The 22,629-nt window shown below is 54.2% G+C and overlaps 1 protein-coding gene across 3 annotated transcripts in view; it reads left to right on the plus strand.

The window, feature by feature from the left end:
• Positions 1 to 1,027: 1,027 nt before the first annotated feature.
• Positions 1,028 to 22,629, plus strand: part of LHX2 (LIM homeobox 2) — a 33,279-nt gene continuing 11,677 nt past the window's right edge. Inside the window, exons 1-3 of one of the 3 annotated variants that reach the window (XM_039321562.1) lie at positions 1,028 to 1,358; positions 12,599 to 12,804; positions 13,537 to 13,913. In XM_039321562.1, coding sequence (XP_039177496.1) covers positions 12,605 to 12,804; positions 13,537 to 13,913 — 577 coding nt within the window. In that variant the 5' untranslated portion in view covers positions 1,028 to 1,358; positions 12,599 to 12,604. Of the gene's footprint in view, positions 1,359 to 6,733; positions 7,295 to 8,583; positions 9,604 to 12,598; positions 12,805 to 13,536; positions 13,914 to 22,629 lie in introns of those variants that run through there. The other 2 variants (XM_039321561.1, XM_039321560.1) reach the window with 2 other exon arrangements.

Consider the following 22,629-nt stretch of genomic DNA (forward strand, 5'->3'; position numbering starts at 1 on the left):
TCGGGGCGCAGGCTGTAGTAGGGGAAGCTACTAGACCGAAGAGGCCAGCTCTGGCTCCAGAGTGAAATGGAAAGGCGTGTCTCCTCGCAAATCAAGGGAGAGGGATCTTCCCCTCCCCAAAATAATTCTCTGCAGTTTGGGGGGTGTCCTGTGAATCAATCCGGGGTTCCTAATAGGGCCAAAGACGCCTCTGCGTTATGCAGGAGAGAGACGGGGGGGGGCTTTTTTTTGAGGCTCCGGATTCAGAATCCGGACGGCATTTCGTGAGTTGCCCAAGAAAAGGGGGACCCCCTTCCTCCCCGTTTTATGCCTGCCTTGCCACTTCCCCTTCCCCCCCCCGGGAGCCCCGAATTCGATCTTGCTTTGGCTTCCCTGAGAAAAAACAATAATAATAATGGAGCAGCCTCACCTCAGCCGCCAAATCTCCCTGGAATAGGCTGGGACTTTAACCTGCCTGTCCGCGCCTGGGTTCCGATAATGAGATAGACTGCCGCTCATTATGGAAGCTCATTAGCCGACCGCGTACGTCCTCCATGAATGGGGGCGCCGAGGATGAGGATGATGTAAGCCCTTAAGCCTACCCTAATTAAGCCCACTGTCTGGGGGGGGGGAGAAAAGGCTTTGCATGTGGAGATCCGCCCGCGGGAAGAGAAGGGAAAGAAGGAAGGAAGGGAAGGCAGGAGGGAGGGAGGGAGAAGGGAGAGAAGGAAAAGGAAGAAAGGGAGGGAGGGAATGAGGAAAAAAGGAAGGAAGGAAGGAAGGAAAAAAAATGGAAATTATCCTAGGTGTTAATTAGGGAAGGAAGGAAGGAAGGAAGGAAGGAAGGAAGGAAGGAAGGAAGGAAGGAAGGAAGGAAGGAAGGAAGGAAGGAAGGAAAAAATGGAAATTATCCTAGGTGTTAATTAGGGAAGGAAGGAAGGAAGGAAGGAAGGAAGGAAGGAAGGAAGGAAGGAAGGAAAAAATGGAAATTATCCTAGGTGTTAATTAGAGAAGGAAGGAAGGAAGGAAGGAAGGAAGGAAGGAAGGAAGGAAGGAAGGAAGGAAGGAAGGAAGGAAGGAAGGAATTCTTCCTTATTCCCATATTTCGCTCGCCGTTGAGGAGCACAGATGGAGAGTTGGAAGCCGGCCCAGAAGCTCAGTTTCCGGACGGGGCTCCTGCCCTGTCCCGGCCCGGCCCGGCTCAACGGTCCACCGGGCGCAACTTCAGCGGCGCGTCTCCAAAAGCGCCGGCGGGGGGCAGGCTTGCGCGCCCCCGTCCGGAGCCTCTGCGCATCCCTTCGCAGCGCGCCGTGCCCGGGCGCAGGAGCACCACCGCTCCTCCTCGCCTGAGCTGGGCGCCTCGGCGGAGAGCGAGGGAGGTAAGGCGGCGGCGGGGGGCGGCCAGGTGCGCGCCGCCTTAAGATGCGGGCGAAGGGGCGGAGAAGCTGGGAGGGGGCTCCTCCGGGCAAGGAGCCCCAGCCGAGGCGACGAGCGGCGGAACTCCGCGCTTCCTCCTCCTCCTCCTCCCGCCCCCCCGTAGGTCTGGTTTCTCTCCTTCGTTCGGTCTTTTTCGCCTCCTCCGCTTCCTTTCCTGTCCTCCTGGCGGCGGGGCTGGGGGGTGGCGGGGGGGGGCTGTGGTTTGACAAGCCCGGCGGCGGAGTCTCCGTCCCATTGTCGTTATGTGCGGGGCGCCCTCGTTGCGCGCGTTTGCGTCGTTCCACCGGATGCCCACGGGGAAAGGATTTCGCTTATCCGGAGTTTCGGCGCGGTTAGGCTTCCACCCTCCTCCTCCTCCTCCTCCTCCTGGCTGTGCGTCTCCCGGGGCTCCTCTCGAAAGGCTGGGGAAAGCAGACCCCCCCACACACCCCGCGCCCTCCGATCCCCCCAGGAAGAGGGTCTCGGGGTCTTCTCTGCGCCCTGGCGTTCCTGCGTTTGACTCCGTCCTTTTCTTTGGAGCTGGATGAAATTCCAGTTCCGGCTGCAAAACCTGTTATCGTTTCCCCCCCCCCTTTTAAACCCTCCCCCCTCTTCTCCCTCGGATTATTATTTCTCCGGAAAGACGGGGAGGGGTCCGAGAAGGGTTCCCCCCCGCTTCCAGTTTCCCGTCCCTAATATTGCAGGGAGGGCGCCTATTTCTGCCCTCAAGCGAAGAGCGAAGTCACTCTCCCTTTCAGCGGGTGCCTTGCCCGCGAATTCGGATCAATCGCCCCCTCCCCCGCCCTGGCCCCCCGCTTTCTTCACCCAACACCCCCCCCTCCCCGAAACCATCTACTCAACGGCGTATTTTTCGCGTTGGAAAAGGAGAGGAACCGTCACCAGCGCCGCGAGTTCTCCAGGTTTCCGCTTGGTCTCCACGGAGGCGCAAGACTTGGCTTCTTCTGAGCTCTGCGTGCGCTTTGCTCCCTTGGGCGGGCGTGTGTGTGTGTTTGTGTGTGCGTGTGTGTTTGTGTGGCGCGAGGAGGGAGCCACCGATCCGCCAGTTGCCCTGGGGGTTTTCAGAAGAGTTGGGGGCCCCTCCCGCTCTCCCTCCGGCTTTGTCCTCGCCTCTGCAGAAAGTCACTTTTCCTACTGGAGGTCCCAAAGATGCTTTTTTTTTTTTTCCACGAGGCCACCGGACTTTCTTGTTACTCTTTGAAGACGTTTCGCTTCTCCTCCCAGAAGCTTCTTCAGCTCTGACTGGAGGGTGGGGAAAAAAAACAAACAAGAAACTCCCGTTGCCACGTGAAAAAAAAAGGCATCTTTGGGATAAACTATGCCTGGATGAGCTGAGAATCTGGAGAAAAGTGGCGGGTGAGGGAAAGACAAAGAGGGGGTGTGGGGGTGTGGGGTCACTTCAACATGGAAGAAAGACCCTTTTGGGGGGTCCCGGACTTAGTCTGGCTGCCCCGTGTTAAAAACTGGGGTGCTCTGGGATCTCTAGAAGTTGTACTGGGAGATGTGGGAGGTTACAAAACTCGGGCGTGTTGGGGAGGGGGAGGAGGCTGGCAGCTCACTAACGGGGGTTGCAGTCGAGAGGTTTCCCGAACCTGTCAATCAATCAGTCAGAACAGAGCTGGAAGGGACCTTGGAGGTCGTCTAGTCCAACCCCGTTCTATAGGGCGAGGGCCTACAGAACCGGCTAGGGGCTGTGCGCTCTCAGCCGGACCTCGGTGGGTGTTCAGCAGCGCTTTTACGCGCAGTGATGGTTTTCTTCTCCGCCGGACTAGCAGTTTCACTAAAACCGGCCCGGGGGGGGGGCGTGAGGGGGGGAGGATAGGTTCTCCGCGTCCAGAACGGCGCTGCAGACATGGAGATCCGACGCAGGGCGAAAGCTGGCGGTCCGCTTTGGCGACAGGACGTGGCGTTCAAACATTGGTTTCGGGGGGGCCCCCAAAGCGGGAGGGGGGGGTCGATCCCACGTCCTTCTTTTTCGTAAGACGCATAGCCCAGGCGTGGGGTTTTGTCTACCCCCCCCCCGCCGCCGCCGTAGCCCTTTTGGGGCGCAGAAAATATCCACGCGCGTCCCGGGATTAGATATGGAAACACCTTCAGTCGGCTGGTGGTTCGAGGCTGCGGGCTCGGGAGCGGGGCAGGAGCAGTGGGGAACTTCCCCAGTGGGGAAAACAGGGGGGGGGTCCGTGCAGGGAATCGGACTGGGCCCGATCGCTTTCTCGCGCGGAGGTTTAGCAAAAAAAAATCCCCGAAAGTTGGAGTCTTGGTGTGGAGACACCCACTTAGGGCAAGAGAAAGAGCTGCGCCTGTCTCTGCGCTGGGGAGGGGGTCACAAACGGACCCACTCCGTCCCACCCTCCCTGCCAAGACCCCACCCCCACCCCACCCCCGCCAGAAGCCCCTTGTCCCCGCGCTGTCCAGGCGGGTTGCAAAGGCCCCGTTTCTCCCTAGCCGCGAGTAAAGGCCAGAGAGAGAGAGAGAGAGAGAGAGAGAGAATCAGAAGGAGAAAGAAAGAAAGAAAGAAAGAAAGAAAGAAAGAAAGAAAGAGAGAGAGAGAGAGAGAGAAGAAGAAGAAGAAGAGGGGGCGAGAGAGAGGGAGAGAAGAGAGAGAGGAGAGAGAGAGAGGAGAGAGAAAAAAAGAAAGAAAAAGGCAGGGGGAGAGAGAGAAAGAGGGTGAGGACAGGGAGAGAGGGAGAGAGGGGGAGAAAAACAGAGGGAGAGGGAGTGAGGGAAAGAGAGAGGAGAGAGAGAGAAAGAGAAAAAAAGGCAGGGGGAGAGAGAGAAAGAGAGAGAGGGAGAGGACAAGGAGAGAGGGAGAGAAACAGAGAGAGGGAGAGAGAGGGGGAGAGGGAGAGAAAATGTGTGTGTGTGTGTGTGTGTGTGTGTGTGTGTGTGTGTGTGTGTGAAGGGGGGGGCAGTTCTAAAGGCCAGCCGCCTTTGTCCTGCCTGCCTCGGAAAGTATCCCGTCTCCTTTCTCTCTTTCTTCCTCTCCCCACGGGAGGGGCGCCTCTGCTTTGCTTCCCTGCACTGCCGTTTGCGCGGGATCCTAAGCTCTGAAACTCCTCCCCCCCCGGCAAGACCACACACGCGCGCGAACACACACACACACACACACACACCAGTCGCCGAAAAGGAACGGGCTGGTTGACCCAAAGGGCAGCGTTCTTGCCTTCCGTTGCGGCATTCCTTTCGCGGACCCCCCCTTTCCCACAGAAGAAAAGGGAGAACTGCACAGGTTGTCCCCCTTTCGTTAAGGCGGGGGCGAGGGGGGGGGGGCTGGAACCCATCCCGGAGCTGGAGAAACCCTTTGGGGGGGTGGGTTTCTCTCGCCCCCCCCACCACCTTTCCCTTAACCCGCTGGCCTGCTCTCTACCCAGTGAAAAAAGCTTTTCCAAACAAAAAGAATCCGCTTTTAGGCATTTGGTCCTGTTTAAGAGGAGGGGTGCCACACAGGACTTGGGGGGGGCGAGGAGGAAGAGGGGGGGGCGGCGGAAAGAATCGTCCTGCGTTGTAGAAAGAAAAAGAAAAAAAAGATTTTTTTTAGCCCGTTCTCCACATATATCCTGTAACCCTTAGAGAAAAAACAGGATTCTTTGGCAGCCGAGCAGCTATTTTGCTCCCTCTGCTTACCCACCCCCATTTCGGGGGGGGGTCCCGTCTGTAAGCCAAAGACTTCCGGGGAGTCCTCAAGCAGCAAGAAAGTGCGTGTGTTTGTCTGTGGGGGGGGGAGAAACACCCCTTCCCCTTTTCAACCCGCCTAAAAAAGCAAGGAAAGGAAAGTCCCTCTCGCATCCAGTGGCAGCGAGTTCCATAGTCGTCCCGCACCCCGCTCCCTTCCAGCTTCCTGGCCTGAGTATGGAGCCCCCGCCGACCTCTAATGCTTTGCGCACATCTGGGCTGGTGCCCCCCCCCCGAGAAGGAAATCCAGGGGACAGGCGGGGGGGGGTGAGCGAAAGGTCCATTATTTAGTAGTTTTCTGCAAAAAGGGTGGGCTAATTAAAAGGCTGATCTTAAGTGATTCTGACGTCGCGGTTCTCCAACCGGCCAGAGCGAGGTGATGCAAAGGCAGCTTTAGCTAATTATTTACAAATAAAACACAAATAAAATGGAAAGTAGTGGGGGGAGGGGGGTTGAGGGAAGAGGCCGCCAATTATTAGCTCGTCTCGAGTTCCTGGGAGCGAATTAATAGTCCAGTGAAGAGAAAGGGGGAGGCACTCTTCATCCCCCCCCTCTTTTACCAAATGAGGAGGGGGCGAGGCGAAGGGAACGACCCCTTCCCCCTTTTCAAAAATGGAAGGTCTCCGTGACCTACGCTGAATAGTTGTTGTTGTCAGGACGGACCAGGGAACAATTCTGGTCCTGGTTAAGAACGGGGGGGGGGGAGACCCTCGCCTCTCACCTGTCCCTCTCGCGGAGTCTGGGGGTGCAAAGATCCCCCCCTTTTCCGAATCTCGACCTCTCACGGAAGACAAAGGAGTCCAGGTCCCCGGGAAAAGTAAAAGACCCCCCCCTTCCAGGCGGAGTTTTTTTGGGGGGGGGTCCTCCTGGAGCGTCCGCTCTGCCTTTGGCTTGGAAGCTCCTGCTCCGAATGGGCGGGATGCGTCCCCGGTTCTCCGTTCCTCTGCCCCCCCCCAGAAGGAGAGGACAGACGGAGGGGGCATCGGAAACCCGGCAATTATCCTCTCGGCCTTTCTCCCTCGGCGGAGCCCTCCTTTTGTCTGCCTCGGCTAGGGCGGAGCGGCTCCCGGTCTGCGGCAGATGGTGGTGGCCCCGGCCGGCAAGACGCTCACCTGTCGCCTCCCAGAGGGACAGGTGGGATGGGAGGGGGCGCTTCCTTCTGGGAAGGGGGAAGACCTCCCTCCCTCCCTCCCTCCCTGGAAGGAAGGCGCCAGAAGGTTGAGGGTCTTTGCCTCTCATTTGTAACGGTCTTCTCCCCCAACGCTGGCTGGGGGGGGGTCTTTGCCCTGCAGGTGGGCCTACAGCGCATCCCACGTTCAGGGGGGGCAGAGGAAGCCGAGCGTTGAGCCTAGGATAAATTATAGTCTTTAAATCAGTCCAATTAACGACCGCAGTGACGCCAGGCCAGGCGAGATCGTTAACCCAGCCGAAGCCCGGGATGTGGGGCAAGCAGAGGGGGGTGTGCGTGTCCCGGAGCTCCTGACACGTCGGGCTTTCCCCGCGCAGCCCTGCCACTTGCTCCAGGGAGCCCCATGGAAAATTGGAGCCGAGGGAGGTCGGGAAGAGGTTATACAGCAGCCGCCCCCCCCCGACGCTTCGGGGGGGGGCGTGTGTGTGTGTGTGCCCTGCCCTGTCCCACTCTCCATTCATTCTCTGTGCCCCGGAGCAAGAAGACACTTCTCCGGCACTTCTTCACGGGTGGGGACAGAGGGAGTCACCGCGCTGCGCTTCACAGCTCCGGAGCCAACACGATTTGGTGGAGGTGCAAAGGACTGACCAGGCAAAGCCCCCCTCCCCAAATTCGAAGCCACCCCCTAGAGCAGCAGCCCTCAACCTTTTGTACGCCAGGGACCGGTTGCGTGGAGAGAGTTTTTTTTTTTTCTTTTCGCGGACCGGGAGAGGCTGTGGTTTTTGCATGCTGCCTGCATCTCGCTCGTTTGCGCGGACCGGTATAGTTGCAGGGACCTGCGGTTGGGGATCCCTGCCCCAGCAGCACAGAAAGCAGCCGGTGGCGCTGGAAAGAACCTGGTGTCACTCCGGTTCCCGTTACTCCAGCCTTGCTTGGCAAGGACCCCGGGGGCGAGGGGTCAAGAGCAGGCTCCTGAGGGCCGCTTCCCGCCCGTTGGGCTCTTCAAGGGAAGCTCTCTGGAATGGCCAACGGAAGAGCCAGCCAGCCAGCTAGGAAGCTTTCCTGAAAGGGCTCCGCGTGAGTTTTAATCGGTCGGTCGTCACTTCTTTCCTTCCCGGCTCCGCTCTCCTCTCCCTCCAACTCGACGTAAGCTCCGCCCAGTAGGAAGAGAGGGCGGGGCCTCCCACAGGCCTTCTTCGGGACCTGTCGCCCCTCAAGAAGGGGAGGGGGCGTATCTGGGGTGCTGTTCCGCATTAAATGTCTGCGCCTGCGGGGGGGGGGGAGACGAGGGGGCCCAGCCCCTTAAAGAAAGAGCCCTGAAATTCGCAAAGAGGCAGCAAGAACAAGCAGACCCCCTCCTCTGAATCCGGATTCAAATAGGCGTCCCACGGTGGGGAGGGAAAGGGGGGGGGGAAACACTTTGCCTCGTGTGCTCAGGGTATTCTCAACTCCTGGTCTTTCGGAGTCAGTCAGGGTCCACGCTGTTCTCCGCAGCCTTTGGACCTGGTGGGCATCTCTAGGAGCTGCCCCTAAGGGGGGACGGAACTGGGGTCTCCCCCAGCCTGACCTCTCCTAGCCAACCCCTCGAAAAGCGGAGCAGGACTCTGCCCCCCCCCCCGGATCATCCAATGCCGTCCTCTCCCCAAAACTGCGCCAATGCAGGACCAGCTTTATAAATGGAGGGGTCGATGTGCACGCATCCCCCCTCCCGGGGGGGGGAGCAGAAAAGCTTCTCAGCCGCCGCCTTCAGAACGGTAGAGCCAAGCTGCTCTTTCGACGGCCACGCCCCCTTCACTGGGGGGGGGTGTCCTTCCTTCCTTCCAACCTTCCTTCCTTTCTTCCTTCCTCTTTCTTTCTCTCATTCCTCCATTCCTCTTTCTTTTTTCTTTCTTTCTTTCCCTCCCTCCCTCCTTCCTTCCCTCTTCCTCTTTCTTTCTTTCTTTCTTTCTTTCTTTCCTCCCTCCATTCCTCTTTCTTTTTCTTTCTTTCCTTCCTTCTTCCCTTCCTTGTTCTTTCTTTCTTTCCCTCCTTCCTTCCCTTCCTTCTTTCCCTCTCCCCTCCCTCCCTTCTTCTTTCCCTCCTTCCTAATTTCTTTCTTTCTGTCCTTCCTTCCCTCTCCCTTCCTTCCTTCCTTCCTTCCTTCCTTCCTTCCTTCCTTCCTTCCTTCCTTCCTTCCTTCCTTCCTTCCTTCCTTCCTTCCGAGACTCGTTTCCTCCCCCGCAGACTCTTCTCCCTGACTTAGTCTCCAACGGAAGGGAGAAGACGCCTTTCCCTCCCAGCGGGGACGGGGGTCTGCCTCCTCCTTTGCGGGACAGAAAGGAAGCACCCCTTCCTGGGAAGCAAAAGGGGGCGTCGGTGGGGGGGGGTCAGGGACCCTCCTGGCCACTTTGGGAAAAATCGGAGCCGGAGTCTGTGCCCCGTCCTTTCTGCGCTGCCAGAGGGCCGAGAGAGCGAGCCGCGGTAGCCAAGCGGCCGCCTGGACGGCGCGGCCCGGCCGGGCGGTTGCCCAGGCGGCGGGGGAGCCTTCGCCCTTCCCGGCCCGAGCCGGCCACCGGGCGAGCACATGGTGGACGGAGCACCGGGCGGGCGGGGAGCAGCCAATGGGCGCCGGGCCCGACGTGATGTCAGAGCGGCGCTAGAAAAGGCGCGGAGCCTTGCGCGGGCTGGGACTGCGGCGGCTCCTGCCCGGAACGCGGCTCCTCCTCCCGGTCCTCCCCCTCCTCCTCCTCCTCCTTCTCCAGCCTCGCCTTCCCGCCCGCTGCCTCGGTCCTCGAAGCGGCAGCCGGGCTCAGCAGCCGCCGCCGCCGCCACCGCCGCGCCTGCCGGAGGAAAAAGCAGCAGCAGAAGCGGCAGAGGCGCAGAGCCGGCCCTGATCCCGCCCGCCTCCCTCCCTCCTTGCGCGGATCCGGCCCGCTCGGCCGTGCCCGCCGCAGCGCCTGGGCCTCTCCCAGCCCCGGAGCCGTCCCGAGCGCCGCCGGGAGAAGCCCAAGCGCCCGCCGTCCGTGCGCCCCCCCCCCAGCCTGGAGCTCGCCATGCTTTAAGACCGGCCGTCGCAGCCTTCCGTTTCTCCGCCGCCGGCCGGGGCCGGGGCGGCCTCCCCCGGCGGGCGGACCCAAGCCAGCCCGGGGGGGGTGGGTGGAGGAGGAGGACGGGGAGGCAGCGGAGGCGAGACGGGGCGGCCGGCCGGCCGGGCCGAGGAATGGCACCTCCGCCTCGCCGCGCGTAACCGGAGAGCGGCGGAGAGGCGCGGGGCCTCCGGCGCGGCCATGCTCTTCCACAGCCTGGCCGGTTCCGAGATGCGCGGCGTCATCGACCAGATGGACCGGCGGAGCAAGGCGGACGCTCCCGCCATCACTTCGGCCATCGACCGAGGCGAGACCGAAACGGTAGGCAGGTCCGGCGGGCGGCGAAGTCAAGCCGGGAAAGGATATCAGGGCGAGGCCGCTCTCGGCTGCTCGGCACCCCGCTTGCGGTCCACCGGCTCCCCCGAGGCCCCCCTCCGACGGAAAACGCGGGACTTGGGTCGGGAAGAGGAACCGTGGCGGGGCCGCCGAACCGGGCCAGGTTCGATCCGGGGAAAGCGGAGCTGCCGTTTTTAAGCCGGCTTGGAGAACGCCCCAAAAGTGCATTTTTTGGGTTAACGAGTATATTTGCCTCTTCCTCTCTCTAGTTATTCCCCCCCCCCGCCACCCCCGTTGCAAAGAAATCAAATTAAATAAAATTCAGCTTTAAACTACCGCTACGGAAGGCGAAGTTGGGCTCACCTTAAATCGATCCAGAAAAACATGACTTTCTGGGGCCTTTATTTTATTGATGATGCTTCAGACATTTCGTTTACAGTTTGCCCCTTCCCCAAATCGAAGTCTCTTGTCTATCTGTTGGCTTCGCTTCCCCCCCCCTTTTTTTTTTTTTTTTTTTTGCTTTTAATGTGTTTGCTTAACCAAGTGGCCTCGGTCGGCAACATTTTAATAGAGGGATTAGCATTTATCGTTTTTCCGCCCGTTTCTTTTTTCCCTTCCACCAACCGTCTGGTTTCACCTGTTAACTAGAAAAATGAATGTATATCCCGTCAGCGCCTTCCAGCTAATTCTAGATAATACTAGAATTAATGACAAAAATAACAATAGCCTTGCGAATAATAAACCGTTTATAAATGGACGGTGCAGAATGCTATTTAGTCGGGAATATTATTTCAAAGTTAAACGAAAGGGCCCTTTCCAAATATTTTTCTTCGGGATTTTTTTGGCACTTGGGAGAAACGACAATTATTTTTCCTCCGCTATTTTTCTTTCCTTTTCTTTTTTTATAATTATTGTGGTTGTTATGATTTTTTTTTGCCCCGACGAGCCTTCTGTTTTTGCCCTTAGAAATATTTTCTGCAGAGACGCTTTGAAAAGAAAATTTCAAGAAATTAATTCACTTCTTTTGCAGAGCAGGAATTAAATAACAGGACTACTTCCCGACTTCCAGATATTAAATGGATTTTCAAAAGATTCCACGTTCTCATTTCAAATTAGGGGAACGGATTTTCTTATCTTTTCTTTTTTGTTTTGCAGGAGAAATAAAATTAATCTGATTTCAACATGCTTAGGGATCTCTATTTAAAAAAAAAAAAGCCCGTCTCGTCCATTTCTAATTCAAATAATTATTTGTCCTATTTAAAAAAGAAAGACGAGAGAATTTTCCCTCTTCCGATACCAGCCGGAATGGGTTGAATAAATTAACGTTAGCATTTTAAAATATGTTTATAAGAAGGAGGAAAAAATGAAAAAAAAAATAAGCAGCGTGGTTATTTAGGCAGAAGGGGAAACAAAAACAAAAAAACCCAGCTCGGATAAATTCAAACTTAGATTCCGAGGAGGCGCCCAGTCTGGCGGGAGTTCCAGCCAGCTCGCCCGGGGCAAATTTCCGCGCGATGCCCGTTAGGATCTCAGCCAGAGCTGATCGCAGCCAGATGCTTTGCGCTTCCTCCGAAGTGGCTGCCTTAGCTAGCCCGTTGTGGCCTGGTCGTGGAAAAGCCCGGGCTTGGCTCTGTACGAAGCGCCTTCCTTCCTCAGCTCCTGCCCGCTTAAATTTCCTTTATTTGCTGCCCCCCCTTTAAAAAAAAAAAACAAAAAAAGCAAAAACGTGGAAATAACGGAGGAGTAACGCGAGCGGCCGTTATTTCGTTAGCAGAAAAATACTATTAGACTCGTGTTTGTTTTTTTTAATATGTATGTATGTATGTATGTATATGTGTGTGTGTGTGTATGTATGTATGTATGTATGTATATATATATATATATATATATATATATATATATATATATATATATATATATATATATATAAAACTTTCTTGCAAAGAGCTGAGAAGAGAGCTAAGCTTTCGTTCCTGGGGGGCGGCGGCGGCGGCGGGGGGGGCCCTAAACATTTGTTTCTTTAGGATTTCCCACCCCTATTTATTTTACGGGGCTTCTCCCGCCCCGCGCAGGCCTCCGCTTTGCTTTTCCTGTCCTTTCCCCCTCCCTCCCCCCCGTGCCACAATCCATACTGCGAGACGCGCAGAGAAAAACGGGAGGCCGGGTGGATTCAGACGACGCGGCTAGCTGGAGCTCCGAATTAAAACCCCGTTTCGGCTTCCCACCACTCGCAGAGGGCTGAATTCCACCCCCTCCCCCAAGCTGGGAATACAAGCCAGCTTTGACCTGGTGCCGTGGGTGGGTTGTGGGAAGGCAGCCCAAGGAGATGGAGAAAAGGATTTGGGGGCTCGCTCGGATTCAACCAACCAACCAGTCAGTCAATCAGAATCGAGCTGGAGGGGACCTTGGAGGTCTTCTAGTCCAGCCCCCTGCTCAAGCAGGAGACCTGATGCCATTTCAGACCAGTGGCGGTCCAGTCTCTTCTTAAAAACCTCCAGCGATGGAGCGCCCACGATTTCTGGTGGCAAGCCGTTCCACTGGTTAATTGTCCTCGCTGTTAGGAAGTTTCTCCTTCATTCCAGGGTTGCTTCTCTCCTTGATGAGTTTCCCTCCGTTGTTTCTTGTCCTGCTCTCTGGTGCTTTGGAAAATAAGTCGAAGCCCCTCTTCTTTGGGGCAACCCCACAAATATTGGAAGACTGCTATCCTGTCTTTTCTCTCTCTTTGGACCAGCCAAACCCAAATCCTGCATCCTTTCAGACCCAAATCCCAACCGGTTCTGTGGGGCTGGCGGTGGGGTGGGGATGGGGGGGGGGGAGAAAGGGACCTCCTGGCGTTACCCGTCCCCCCCCCCCTTGCTGGATGTAGGCATTTCCCGGCCAGGCTCCTCTCCGTTCCTGCCCGGCCGGGCAGGTGAAGGAGCCGGTGGCCCCTCGCCTTAAGCGCTTCTCTCTCTTTCTCTCCCCCCCCCCCTCCCCGCAGCACGCCATGCCGTCGGTGAGCAGCGAGCGGGCCGCCCTGTGCGCGGGCTGCGGCGGGAAGATCTCGGACCGCTACTACCTCCTGGCGGTGGACAAGCAGTGGCACATGCGTTGTCTGAAGTGCTGCGAGTGTAAACTCAACCTGGAGTCCGAACTCACCTGTTTTAGCAAAGACGGCAGCATCTATTGCAAGGAAGACTATTACAGGTAAGGATCGGTGGTGGGGGGGGGAGAAAGGCGAGGGCAAAGGGGACGGGGCAGGTCTGGCCGGCGGCGGGCACGGGGGTGGGCAAGTGGGGGGGCGAGGGGCTGGTGGAAACGCCGCCGCCTCGGCCTTCTTTCGGATGCCAAAGAGGCCGCTGGGCTTTCTGGTTCCGCTCTGAAGACGTTTCGCTTCTCCGCCCAGAAGCTTCTTCCGTTCTGACTGGGCGGTGGGAAGGATTTGTATACTTCTTGCAGACCGCTGGTGGTCCTTTGCCTTCTCTTAGAGAGTTGTTGCAGCCCTTTGGGGGGGGTTACCTGGGTGCTCAAGGTCACCTGTGTGTGTGGGGGGGTTTCAACACAAACATGGGGGGAAACTGAGGAAGCTTCTGGGACGAGAAGCGAAACGTCTTCCAAGGAAAAACGAGAAAGTCCAGTTGCCTCCTGAAAAAGCATCTTTGGGACCACCGGGAACCATAGGTGTCTTCTTTAGGACTTACCTGCCAGCTCACCTGTACGGGGCTCCCCCCCCCCAAAGGCCTGGCGTTCCCGGGCGGGTTGGGAGAAAGCGAGGGGCAGCGTCCTTTCCCGCGCGGGGTGGAGGGCGCTCCCCTTTCTTATTCCCCCCCCTCTCCGCGAAGAAAGGCGGTGGAGGAACTCTGCACCTGCTCAGGTGAAGACCTCCAAGGGCTCTCTCTCTCTCTTCCCCCCCCCCCCCCTTCTCTCTCTGGCTGGCAGGAGATTCTCGGTGCAGCGCTGCGCTCGCTGCCACTTGGGCATCTCAGCTTCGGAGATGGTGATGCGCGCCCGGGACTCGGTTTACCACCTGAACTGTTTCACCTGCTCCACCTGCGCCAAGATGCTGACCACCGGCGACCACTTCGGCATGAAGGACGGGCTGGTTTACTGCCGCCTGCACTTCGAGGCGCTGCTGCGCGACGAGTACCAGCTCCACTTCAACCGCGCCGAGGGGGTGGCCGGCAAGGGCTCCCCGCTGGGGGCCGCCGCCTCGCTGGGCCTGCCCTACTACAACGGCGTGGGCACCGTGCAGAAGGGGCGGCCCAGGAAGCGGAAGAGTCCGGGCCCCGGGGCCGAGCTGGCCGCCTACAACGCAGGTAAAGGCCGTGAGAGAAAAAGAAAAAAAAAAAGGGCGCTGCGCCCTTCCCGGTTTTGCAAAAGGATCGCGGCCTAAATTTGCGCTTGATTTGCTTGTGACACCCTAATTTGTCGCCTTGGCTCTTTCCAGAGAGAGGGCCTGTTGGAGTTTTTTTGGGGGGGGCTACGCACCTCCTGGCCCCCCAGCGCCTGGGGCCTGCGCTCGCCCACGAGTTAGGCCACCTTGGCACGTTCCCACGTTCCGAAAAGCGGGTCGCCGCCTGCAAGAGACGAGTGAGGACGGGGAGCGTTGCCGGGTGGCGCTTCTCTGCGCCTCGGCGCTGGAGCCGCGCAGTTGTCGCTGCCCTGACCCTAAGGGACGGGCTGGGCGGGGACGACGGCGGGGGTCCCGGGTTTCAGGATCGTGGGCAACGTCGCTTTTCCTTGCCGGCCGAGATCGGCTGAAAGTTGGCCGCGCAATTGCCAGCCCGAGCAGAGCGCTTTGCCCTGCTTTCTCTCAGGAAAAAGGGATTCGGGGCGCAATTGTGTATGTGCGTGTGTGTGTGTGTGTTTGTCTCCGCGTGCGCGGACAGTTTTGCGCGCTGAGAAAGGACCGCTGTTGTTGTTGTTCTATTGCGGGTCGGGCCCGGCGTCCCGACGTCGGCCAAAACGCGTGTCTTCTGGCAGAGGGAATGCACGGGGTGGGTCTGGGTGCCGAAGAGCGCGCGGAGTAAGAGCGCATTTTTTTTTTCCCTTCGTTCCCTCGGAGTCACCCGTTTCTTAAGCGCTTTCTCCTCCGCCTCGCAAGCTGGGAAAGTTTATTCTTCAGCAACGGGGCGCCCCCCGCGCCCCCCGAGACCGTAGTTGCTGTAGTAAAGTCTTGGGGGGGGGGTGTTGAGAAGCAGAGAGAGCCGCGCGCCGGTTAGCCCAAAGCCCCCGCAGTTGCAAGCCCGAAAAGGAATAAAAATCCTCTTTTTTTTTTTGGTTACGCCTGGATCCGAACGCGACTCGCAGCTTGGTTACATTTCCACGTAAAGGTTGGGCCCCGAACTTGGGAAAGGGGGGGGGCAGGAGAGGAGGAGGAAGAGGAAGAGGAAGAGGAAGAGGAGAGGTTGACTAAATGCGGGTCCGCCGCCGCCGCCGCCGCCCTTGAAGGACGGGAGACTAACCGGGCCCGTTTTGTTGGCGAGTTGAATCGCGCGGGGGGGGGGCGTTTTCCTGGATGCGAATCGAGTCTGACAAGCAGAAAACGGCTTCGGAGGGGGGGGCGGGATTTCAAAGAGACCCCCCCCCGTTGCCCCAAACGATTTGCGCGGGTGCTCCCTCCCTCTCCCCACTCGGCAACTTTTAATTCTTTCTTTCTTTCTTTCTTTCTTTCTTTCTTTTTCTTTCTTTCTTTCTTTCCCTCCCTCCCTCCCTCCCTCCTTCTGTGTGTTTGTAGAGATTGTCTTCCCTCCTCCTCTTTCTTTCTTTCTTTCTCCCTCCCTCCCTCCTGTGTGTTTGTAGAGAGATTGTCTTCCCTCCCTCCTCATTTCTTTCTTTCTTCCTTTCTTTCTTCCTTTCTTTCTTTCTTTCTTTCTTTCTCTCTTTCTCTCTCTCTCCCTCCCTCCTTCTGTGTGTTTGTAAAGAGATTGTCTTCCCTCCCTCCTCATTCTTTCTTTCTTTCTTTCTTTCTTTCTTTCTTTCTTTCTTTCTTTCTTTCTTTCTTTCTTTCTTTCTCCCTCTCTCCCTCCCTCCTTCTGTGTGTTTGTAGAGAGATTGTCTTCCCTCCCCTCCCTCTCATTCTTTCCTTTCTTTCCTTTCTTTCCTTTCTTCTTTCTTTCTTTCTTTCTTTCTTTCTTTCTTTCTTTCTCTCCCTCCCTCCCTCCCTCCTTCCCTCCCTCTGTGTGTTTGTAGAGAGATTGTCTTCCCTCCCTCCTCATTTTTTTCTTTCTCTCTCTCTCTCTCTCTCTCCCTCCCCCCCCTCTCTCTTTCTTTCTGAGCTTGGAGGGTGCCACATAAAATCAAATTCAAAGCCCTCTCTTCTTTCCCAGCATTTTATTATTATTATTTAAAAACCCTCAAAAACCCCTTTCTCAGATCGCAGCAACCTCCCCCCCCCCCCAGGAAGAAGGAGAACCTAAATGGTGAGAACTTATTTTTCAGGGGGGGGGGCTCCCCTCTGTTCTTTGTCCAATGGAAAGTGGCCTTCCTTGCCCTTCCCCGCTTTGGGAACCCCTCGAATTTCCCCCCTCCTGGACATCTTTCTTGTGGGGGGGGAAGGGTAGAAGAGTCACGCCTGCCTATTCAGAAGCAGCCCCCTCCCCTTTTATCCAGAAAGGAGGAGGGGGAGAAAAGCTGCCTCCAAATCTATGCTTTCATTTATTGAGTTCCTTCAGTCCGAACTATTATTCCGCGCTCGATTTGTCCCAGTTGGAACACATTTTGCGATACAATCTGGATTTGTCCCATAGCTCCAGCCCTCTCTTGGACAGAGATTCTGGGGGGGGGGCTGCCAGAAGTTGTAGCAGCCTCTCTTGGGCAGAGATTCTGGGGGGGGGGCTGCCAGAAGTTGTAGCAGCCTCTCTTGGGCAGAGATTCTGGGTGGGTGGGGGGACTGCCAGAAGTTGTAGCAGGCCATATAAACCCAAAGGGGAGGTCACGTCTCACAGGGTGAAGATGCCTAACAAAACAGAAAACTTAACAGAAGGACAGGAGTAGGAAGGGGCCTTGGAGGTCTTCTAGTCCAGCCCCCTGCTCAAGCAGGAGATCCTAGATCATTTCAGTCAGTCAATCAATCAATCAATCAATCACTCAATCAATCACAATAGAGCTGGAAGGGACTTTGGAGGTCTTCTAGTCCAACCTCTTGCTCATACAGGAGATCCTAGACCATTTCAGTTAATCAATCAATCAATCAATCAATCAATCACAATAAAGCTGAAAGGGACTTTGGAGGTCTTCTAGTCCAGCCCCCTGCTCAAGCAGGAGACCTTTTGCCATTCCAGACAAATGGCTGTCCAGTCTCTCCTGGAAAGCCTCCAGTGATGGAGCGCCCACCACTTCTGGAGGCCACGGATTAACTGTTCTCATTGTCAGGAAATTTCTCCTTGTTTTTTAGCCTGGATCTCTCTTTAAAACAAGCTTTTCCAAACCCGTCACTTCTATTCTCAGATGCTTTGGAAAATAGGTTGCTCCCCTCTTCTCTGTGGCAGCCCCTCAAGTGCTGGAAGACAGCTATCATGTCCCCCCTCGTCCTTCTCTTCATATACGCTAGACATACAGAATATGGAAAGCCAGATTGGGAAGGTCTTCTAGTCCAGCCACCCTTGCTCAAGCAGGAGCATGGCTGGGGTGGGGTGGGGTGGCTAGTTGCATGAAGAGTCGCGCCATTTGCAGAGAAGGAAGCCTTCTCCTACGTGGATGGGCTGACTAAGGGTCTGACTCTCACAGCTTCTTCATGGTTAAAAAGGCTTCTGCTTAGTGGAAGAGACTAATTTAGGAACAGCGTTACGTCCAGGATGCACTAGCACGGATGATGTTACCTAGTTGGGTCATGAAATGTCTGCAAGAAAGCCACCAAGCTCAGAGAGCACTAAGGACCACACAGTCGTTGCCCTCTTCCTCCTCCTCCTCTTCCTCCTCCTTCTCCTCCTCCTCCTCCCTCCCCTTACCCAACGTTCTAGCATTGATGATGTTCCCTAGTTGGGTAATGAAATGTCTACAAGAAAGCCACCAAGCTCAGAGAGCACTAAGGACCACACAGTCGTTTCCCTCTTCCTCCTCCTCTTCCTCCTCCTTCTCCTCCTCCTCCCCCCTCCCCTTACCCAACGTTCTAGCACTGATGATGTTACCTAGTTGGGTCATGAAATGTCTGCAAGAAAGCCACCAAGCTCAGAGAGCACGAAGGACCACACAGTCGTTGCCCTCTTCCTCCTCCTCCTCTTCCTCTTCCTCTTCTTCTTCTTCCTCCTTCTCCTGTCTGCAAAGCCCACTTCCTTCTAGCATTGATGATGTGCCCTACCTGGGTCACGAAATGTCTGCAAGAAAACCACCAAGCTCAGAGAGCACCAAGGACCCCACAGTTCAACACCTGGCTACAAATAGTCTCCTGTACTGATATCCAGGCACTCTGCAAACTTCTAACTTAGTTGACTGCGCAATTGTTAACATGCATGTGACATTCTGTGGTTTGTCTCCCCTTCTGTGGCCTTGCTGTCCCCCCACATTCTTTTGGCCATCTTCTTCATGGTCCAATCTTTCTGGGATTCTCCAAGGAGACTCTCTTCTCTGGGTGTCTCCCCAACAAGGAGGCACCCGCTGGATCCTCTTGGCTGCGAACCAGTCACCTGGTGACCGTTCAGGACCAGTCCTACACTTATGGCCACGGTTACAGCCTCCCCGGGGTCACATGATCAAAATTCGGGCCCCCTGGCGACTGGCATGCATTGATGACAGTGGCGGAATCCTGGGGGCTCATCCGATTGCCATTTGCAACTTTCCAAGCAAAGTCAGTGGGGGGGGAATCAGATCTGCTTAATGACAGTGTCATTCACTTAAAGACTGCAGTGATTTTCTTGACAACCGTGGCCCCCCAAAAATCTTGTAAAATTGGGTGTGGCTTGCTTAACCACCCAGGAACGGAAATTTCCATCCGCGTTGTGATTATAAGTTGAGGTCCATCTGCCGTAGCCCCTTTCCCTTGTTCCTTTGGATTCAAGACCTAAGGCTGGAGAAAGACGCAGTGATGGGGTTATGGGGCAAATACTTAGGGCTACCCGTTGCGTGTGGGTGGGGGAAGAGAAGCCATATTTGATTGCAACGTCCCCCAATGTTCACCAGATACAGCAAGATCTGGGAAGTCCATCATGCTGGCTGGGTGCTGATTGTGTCTCCTCCCACAGGGGGGTCTTCCTTCTGGAAGGACTGTGTGAATAGGCACGAAATAGGTTTGTGTGTGTTCCAGTGCTCATTCCACGTCTATTATGACGTCTGCTTGCCTAAGAATTGAACAGCAAATGTAGAACATGGGGTTCGGTGAAGAGGCAACTTTTGGGTTTATCGTTGTGGCTGGATTTGAGGGAAAATTTTAGAATAGAAGAGAATAGAATAGAATAGAATAGAATAGAATAGAATAGAATCTTGGAATGGAATAGAGTAGAGTAGAATAGAATAGAATAGAATAGAAAATAGAATAGAATAGGAATGGAATGGAATGGAATAGAATAGAATAGAATAGAATAGAATAGAATAGAATAGAATAGAATAGAATAGAATAGAATAGAATAGAAAATAGAATAGAATAGAATAGAATAGAATAGAATAGAATAGAATAGAATAGAATAGGAATGGAATGGAATGGAATGGAATGGAATGGAATGGAATAGAATAGAATAAGAAAAGAATAGAAAAATGAATAGAACAGAACAGAATAGAATAGAAAAAGAGAATAGAATAGAATAGAACAGAATATAGAATAGAAAAAGAAAAGAATATAGAACAGAACAGAATAGAATAAATATAGAATAGAATAGAAAAAAGAATATAGAATAGAACAGAATAGAAAATAGAATAGAAAAAGAAAAGAATAGAAAAATGTATAGAATAGAACAGAACAGAACAAAGTATAGAATAGAAAAAAAGAAAATATAGAATAGAATAGAGTAGAGTAGAGCATAGAGCAGAATAGAATAGAAAACAGAGTTGGAAGGGACCTTGGAGGTCATCTAGTCCACCCCCACCCAAGCAGGAGACCCTACAGCATTTCTGACAGATGGCAGTCCAGTCTCCTCTTGAAAGCTTCCAGCGATGAAGCTCCCACAACGTCTGAAGGCAAGCTGTTGTTCCACCCCGTTGGTTGGTTGTTTCCTTCTCCTGCTACCCAGCCCGTCCTTCAAACATTTTAATTAAATACTTCTAGTCCAGCTACTAGTCTAATCAATCTTCCTGGACTTATAAAATCCTGACTGGGCAGCGCCCGAGACACCCTCCCTTCTTCCTTTAGATTTGCATGAACGTTCCCTCATTTGGTGTGCGCTGTGCACACTCGCAGGAAAACACAGGCACCTCTCTAGAGCCACTGTCCCCAGGGAGTGTTTATGAACATTGTGCGACACAGCGGCATCAGCCGCCTGCGGGCCAGAGAAAAGACTTGGTTTCAGCCACCGACAAAAATCATCTTAACTAATCCGGAAAGGGGCTGCGTCCTTCCCCCAGCTCAGCCTTCGCGCCAAACAAAACACATTCCTTCAACGCAACACACACAACATAAATGGGGATACTCCCTGGAAGTTTTCCTGGCTGGCTGAAAGTTTGTGTTCGGCCATTGACAATAGGTTTGGGCTAGGGATTTTCTGACAGGCGGCTGGCTGGCAGAGAACGGAAAAGGGAATTCATTTTTTGCCCGCTCCTCAATCAAGAGGGCAAGGACCCTGAGAACGGATTCAAAGTTGTGAGACGCCTCAGGGGTGGTGTAGGACATACAAACGGCTTGCAGGGGACTTCTTGGTGGGACGATTAGTCTGACTTTAGATGGGTCACTTCCTACCGCACCTGTGGTCATCCAGAGTCACCCCGTTCTTTTCGTATCATATCCTTCTCTGTGGTGGCCCAGCATTACGTCCTAATTCATCGCTCTGTTTATATGTGTTATTCTTCTTTTGAGTAGATGGGCCTATCTAGGGTTTGCCCCTTGTGTTAGCCACGATCCCTCTCTGTGATGGCCCAGCATTATGTCCTAATTCAGTGGTTCTCAACCTGTGGGTCGGGACCCCATTTGGGGTCGAACGACCATTTCATGGGGGTCACCAAACAAGGCTGTCTGCCATTTTTCCCCCCTTTTCTTTGGCCTCACCCCTGGCACCCGGTGACGTATAAGTGGTTGGGGGTCATCACAACATGGGGAACTGTATTATGGGGTCGCGGCATTAGAAAGGTTGAGAACCACTGTCCTAATTCATCGCTCTGTTTATATGTGTTATTTTCTTTTGAGTACATGGGCCTATCTAGGGCAGTGGTTCTCAACCTTTCTAATGCCGAGACCCCATAATATAGTTCCCCATGTTGTGGTGACCCCCAACCACTTATGCATCACCGGGTGCCAGGGGCATGGCTAAAGAAAAGGGGAAAAAAATGGCGGACAGCCTTGTTTGGCGACCCCCGTGAAATGGTCGTTCGACCCCAAATGGGGTCCCGACCCACAGGTTGAGAACCACTGGTCTAGGGTTTGCCCCTTGTGTTAGCCACGATCCCTCTCTGTGATGGGCCATCATTGCATCCTAATTCATCGCTCTGTTTATATGTGTTATTCCGCTTCTTTTGAGTACATGCGGCCTTTTCCAGGCAAAGACGGAGCCTGTTCAAAAGTGCTGTGCTATGCATCGTGGGTCACTTTTGAGAGGACAATTTTGATTTCTACCCATTCCGGAAGCACTCTGCTATTTTGGGAGTGCCTGAGCCGCTGAGGGGCCAATCGCTGATTCTGACATGTGAATTTGGGAGCCGGGTTTAATTCAGAATTTCCCCAAAATAAAAAATAAAAACGAAAAAGACTTTAGGATCTGCAGCTGACTTAGCCGTACCAGCCTGCCTGCGGGTCCCTGTCAAAAGTAGATTTGATAATCGGATGAAGGGCAGTTTTAAAAGCCTGTGCAGATATGTCGAGACAGCTGAATCGATAATTCACACGTTAGCACCCCCACGAGAGATATTTCTCTCTCTCTCTCTCTCTCTCTCTCTCTCTCTCTCTCTCTCTCTCTCTCTCTCTCTCTCTCTCCTGCGTTTTTAGTCATTTTGATAGAACGAGTAAATAATTATCCAGGGAGTGAATCCAACTGGGTGTCCCCCCCTAGTTGTTTCAAAAATCTGGAAAACAGACAGGAAGTTGTGGAAAATTTAGTTCTGCGGCGTTGTCCCATCCAAGAAGAACAAGTTTCCTTCCTGTTTTGCTACCCCAAAAGACTGTTGCAGTACTTAAAAGCTATAAAAACAGCTTCGGGGTGAGGTGGGTCCATAGTTACTGTATGTATTAATTTAAACTCGCTTTGCAAACTGGAGGGGTTTGAGTTAGCGACCGACACGGCCCTTTAATTCTGTGCAAGGGTTTCATTTTGTTTGTTGAGGGCGGCTGTGATTAAATTGCATTTAGTCAGTGGAGGGGGTTGGAGAGAGAGAGAAAATAAACTCAGACCCAGATTATTATTATTGTTTTGTTTTTTTTTGTTTTTTGTTTTAAAAAAAGCACTTTGGATTTTTTTTTAATGGCCTGCCAAAGACAAGAGCGTTCCTTGCGAGTTTTTGTCTGGCTCACTGACGCAGATCCAACTTTCTGCTCTATTCTCCCCTTAAATCGTAGGTGAGTTTTTCGGTCAGGTGGGCACATCCTCCTGCACCCCTCCCCATCCTGGCCAGGGCTCCCCCCTCCCTCCCTCCCTCCCTCCCTCCTTCCTTTCTTTTAAGCAGTCCTTTAAGTTAGTTAATGGGCTGCTTTCTTATTCTGCAGGGGGAACTGGAAGAGGTTTTTGAATGGGTTTTTTTTTTGTCCCCCCTATTGAGGTTGGAGTGGACTTGGGGCTTTGCAGCTGTGCCATGCCACTGAACAATTTGAAGTGCGTTAAAAACATTTCTTTTTTTCTTTTTTTGCAAAGCCGTTCTTTTCTTCTCCCGGTCTGGAAAGGCAGAAGCAAGTGGAAGATTGGCATGAGGCTCTGTGTTGTGTTTTTGTCTCTGTATGTGTGTGTGTGTGTGTGTGTGTGAGAG

The sequence above is a fragment of the Crotalus tigris genome, unplaced genomic scaffold (assembly GCF_016545835.1).
Source record: "Crotalus tigris isolate CLP2741 ecotype Arizona unplaced genomic scaffold, ASM1654583v1 scf7180000023746.1698619, whole genome shotgun sequence".
Classification (NCBI taxonomy): Eukaryota; Metazoa; Chordata; class Lepidosauria; order Squamata; family Viperidae; genus Crotalus; species Crotalus tigris.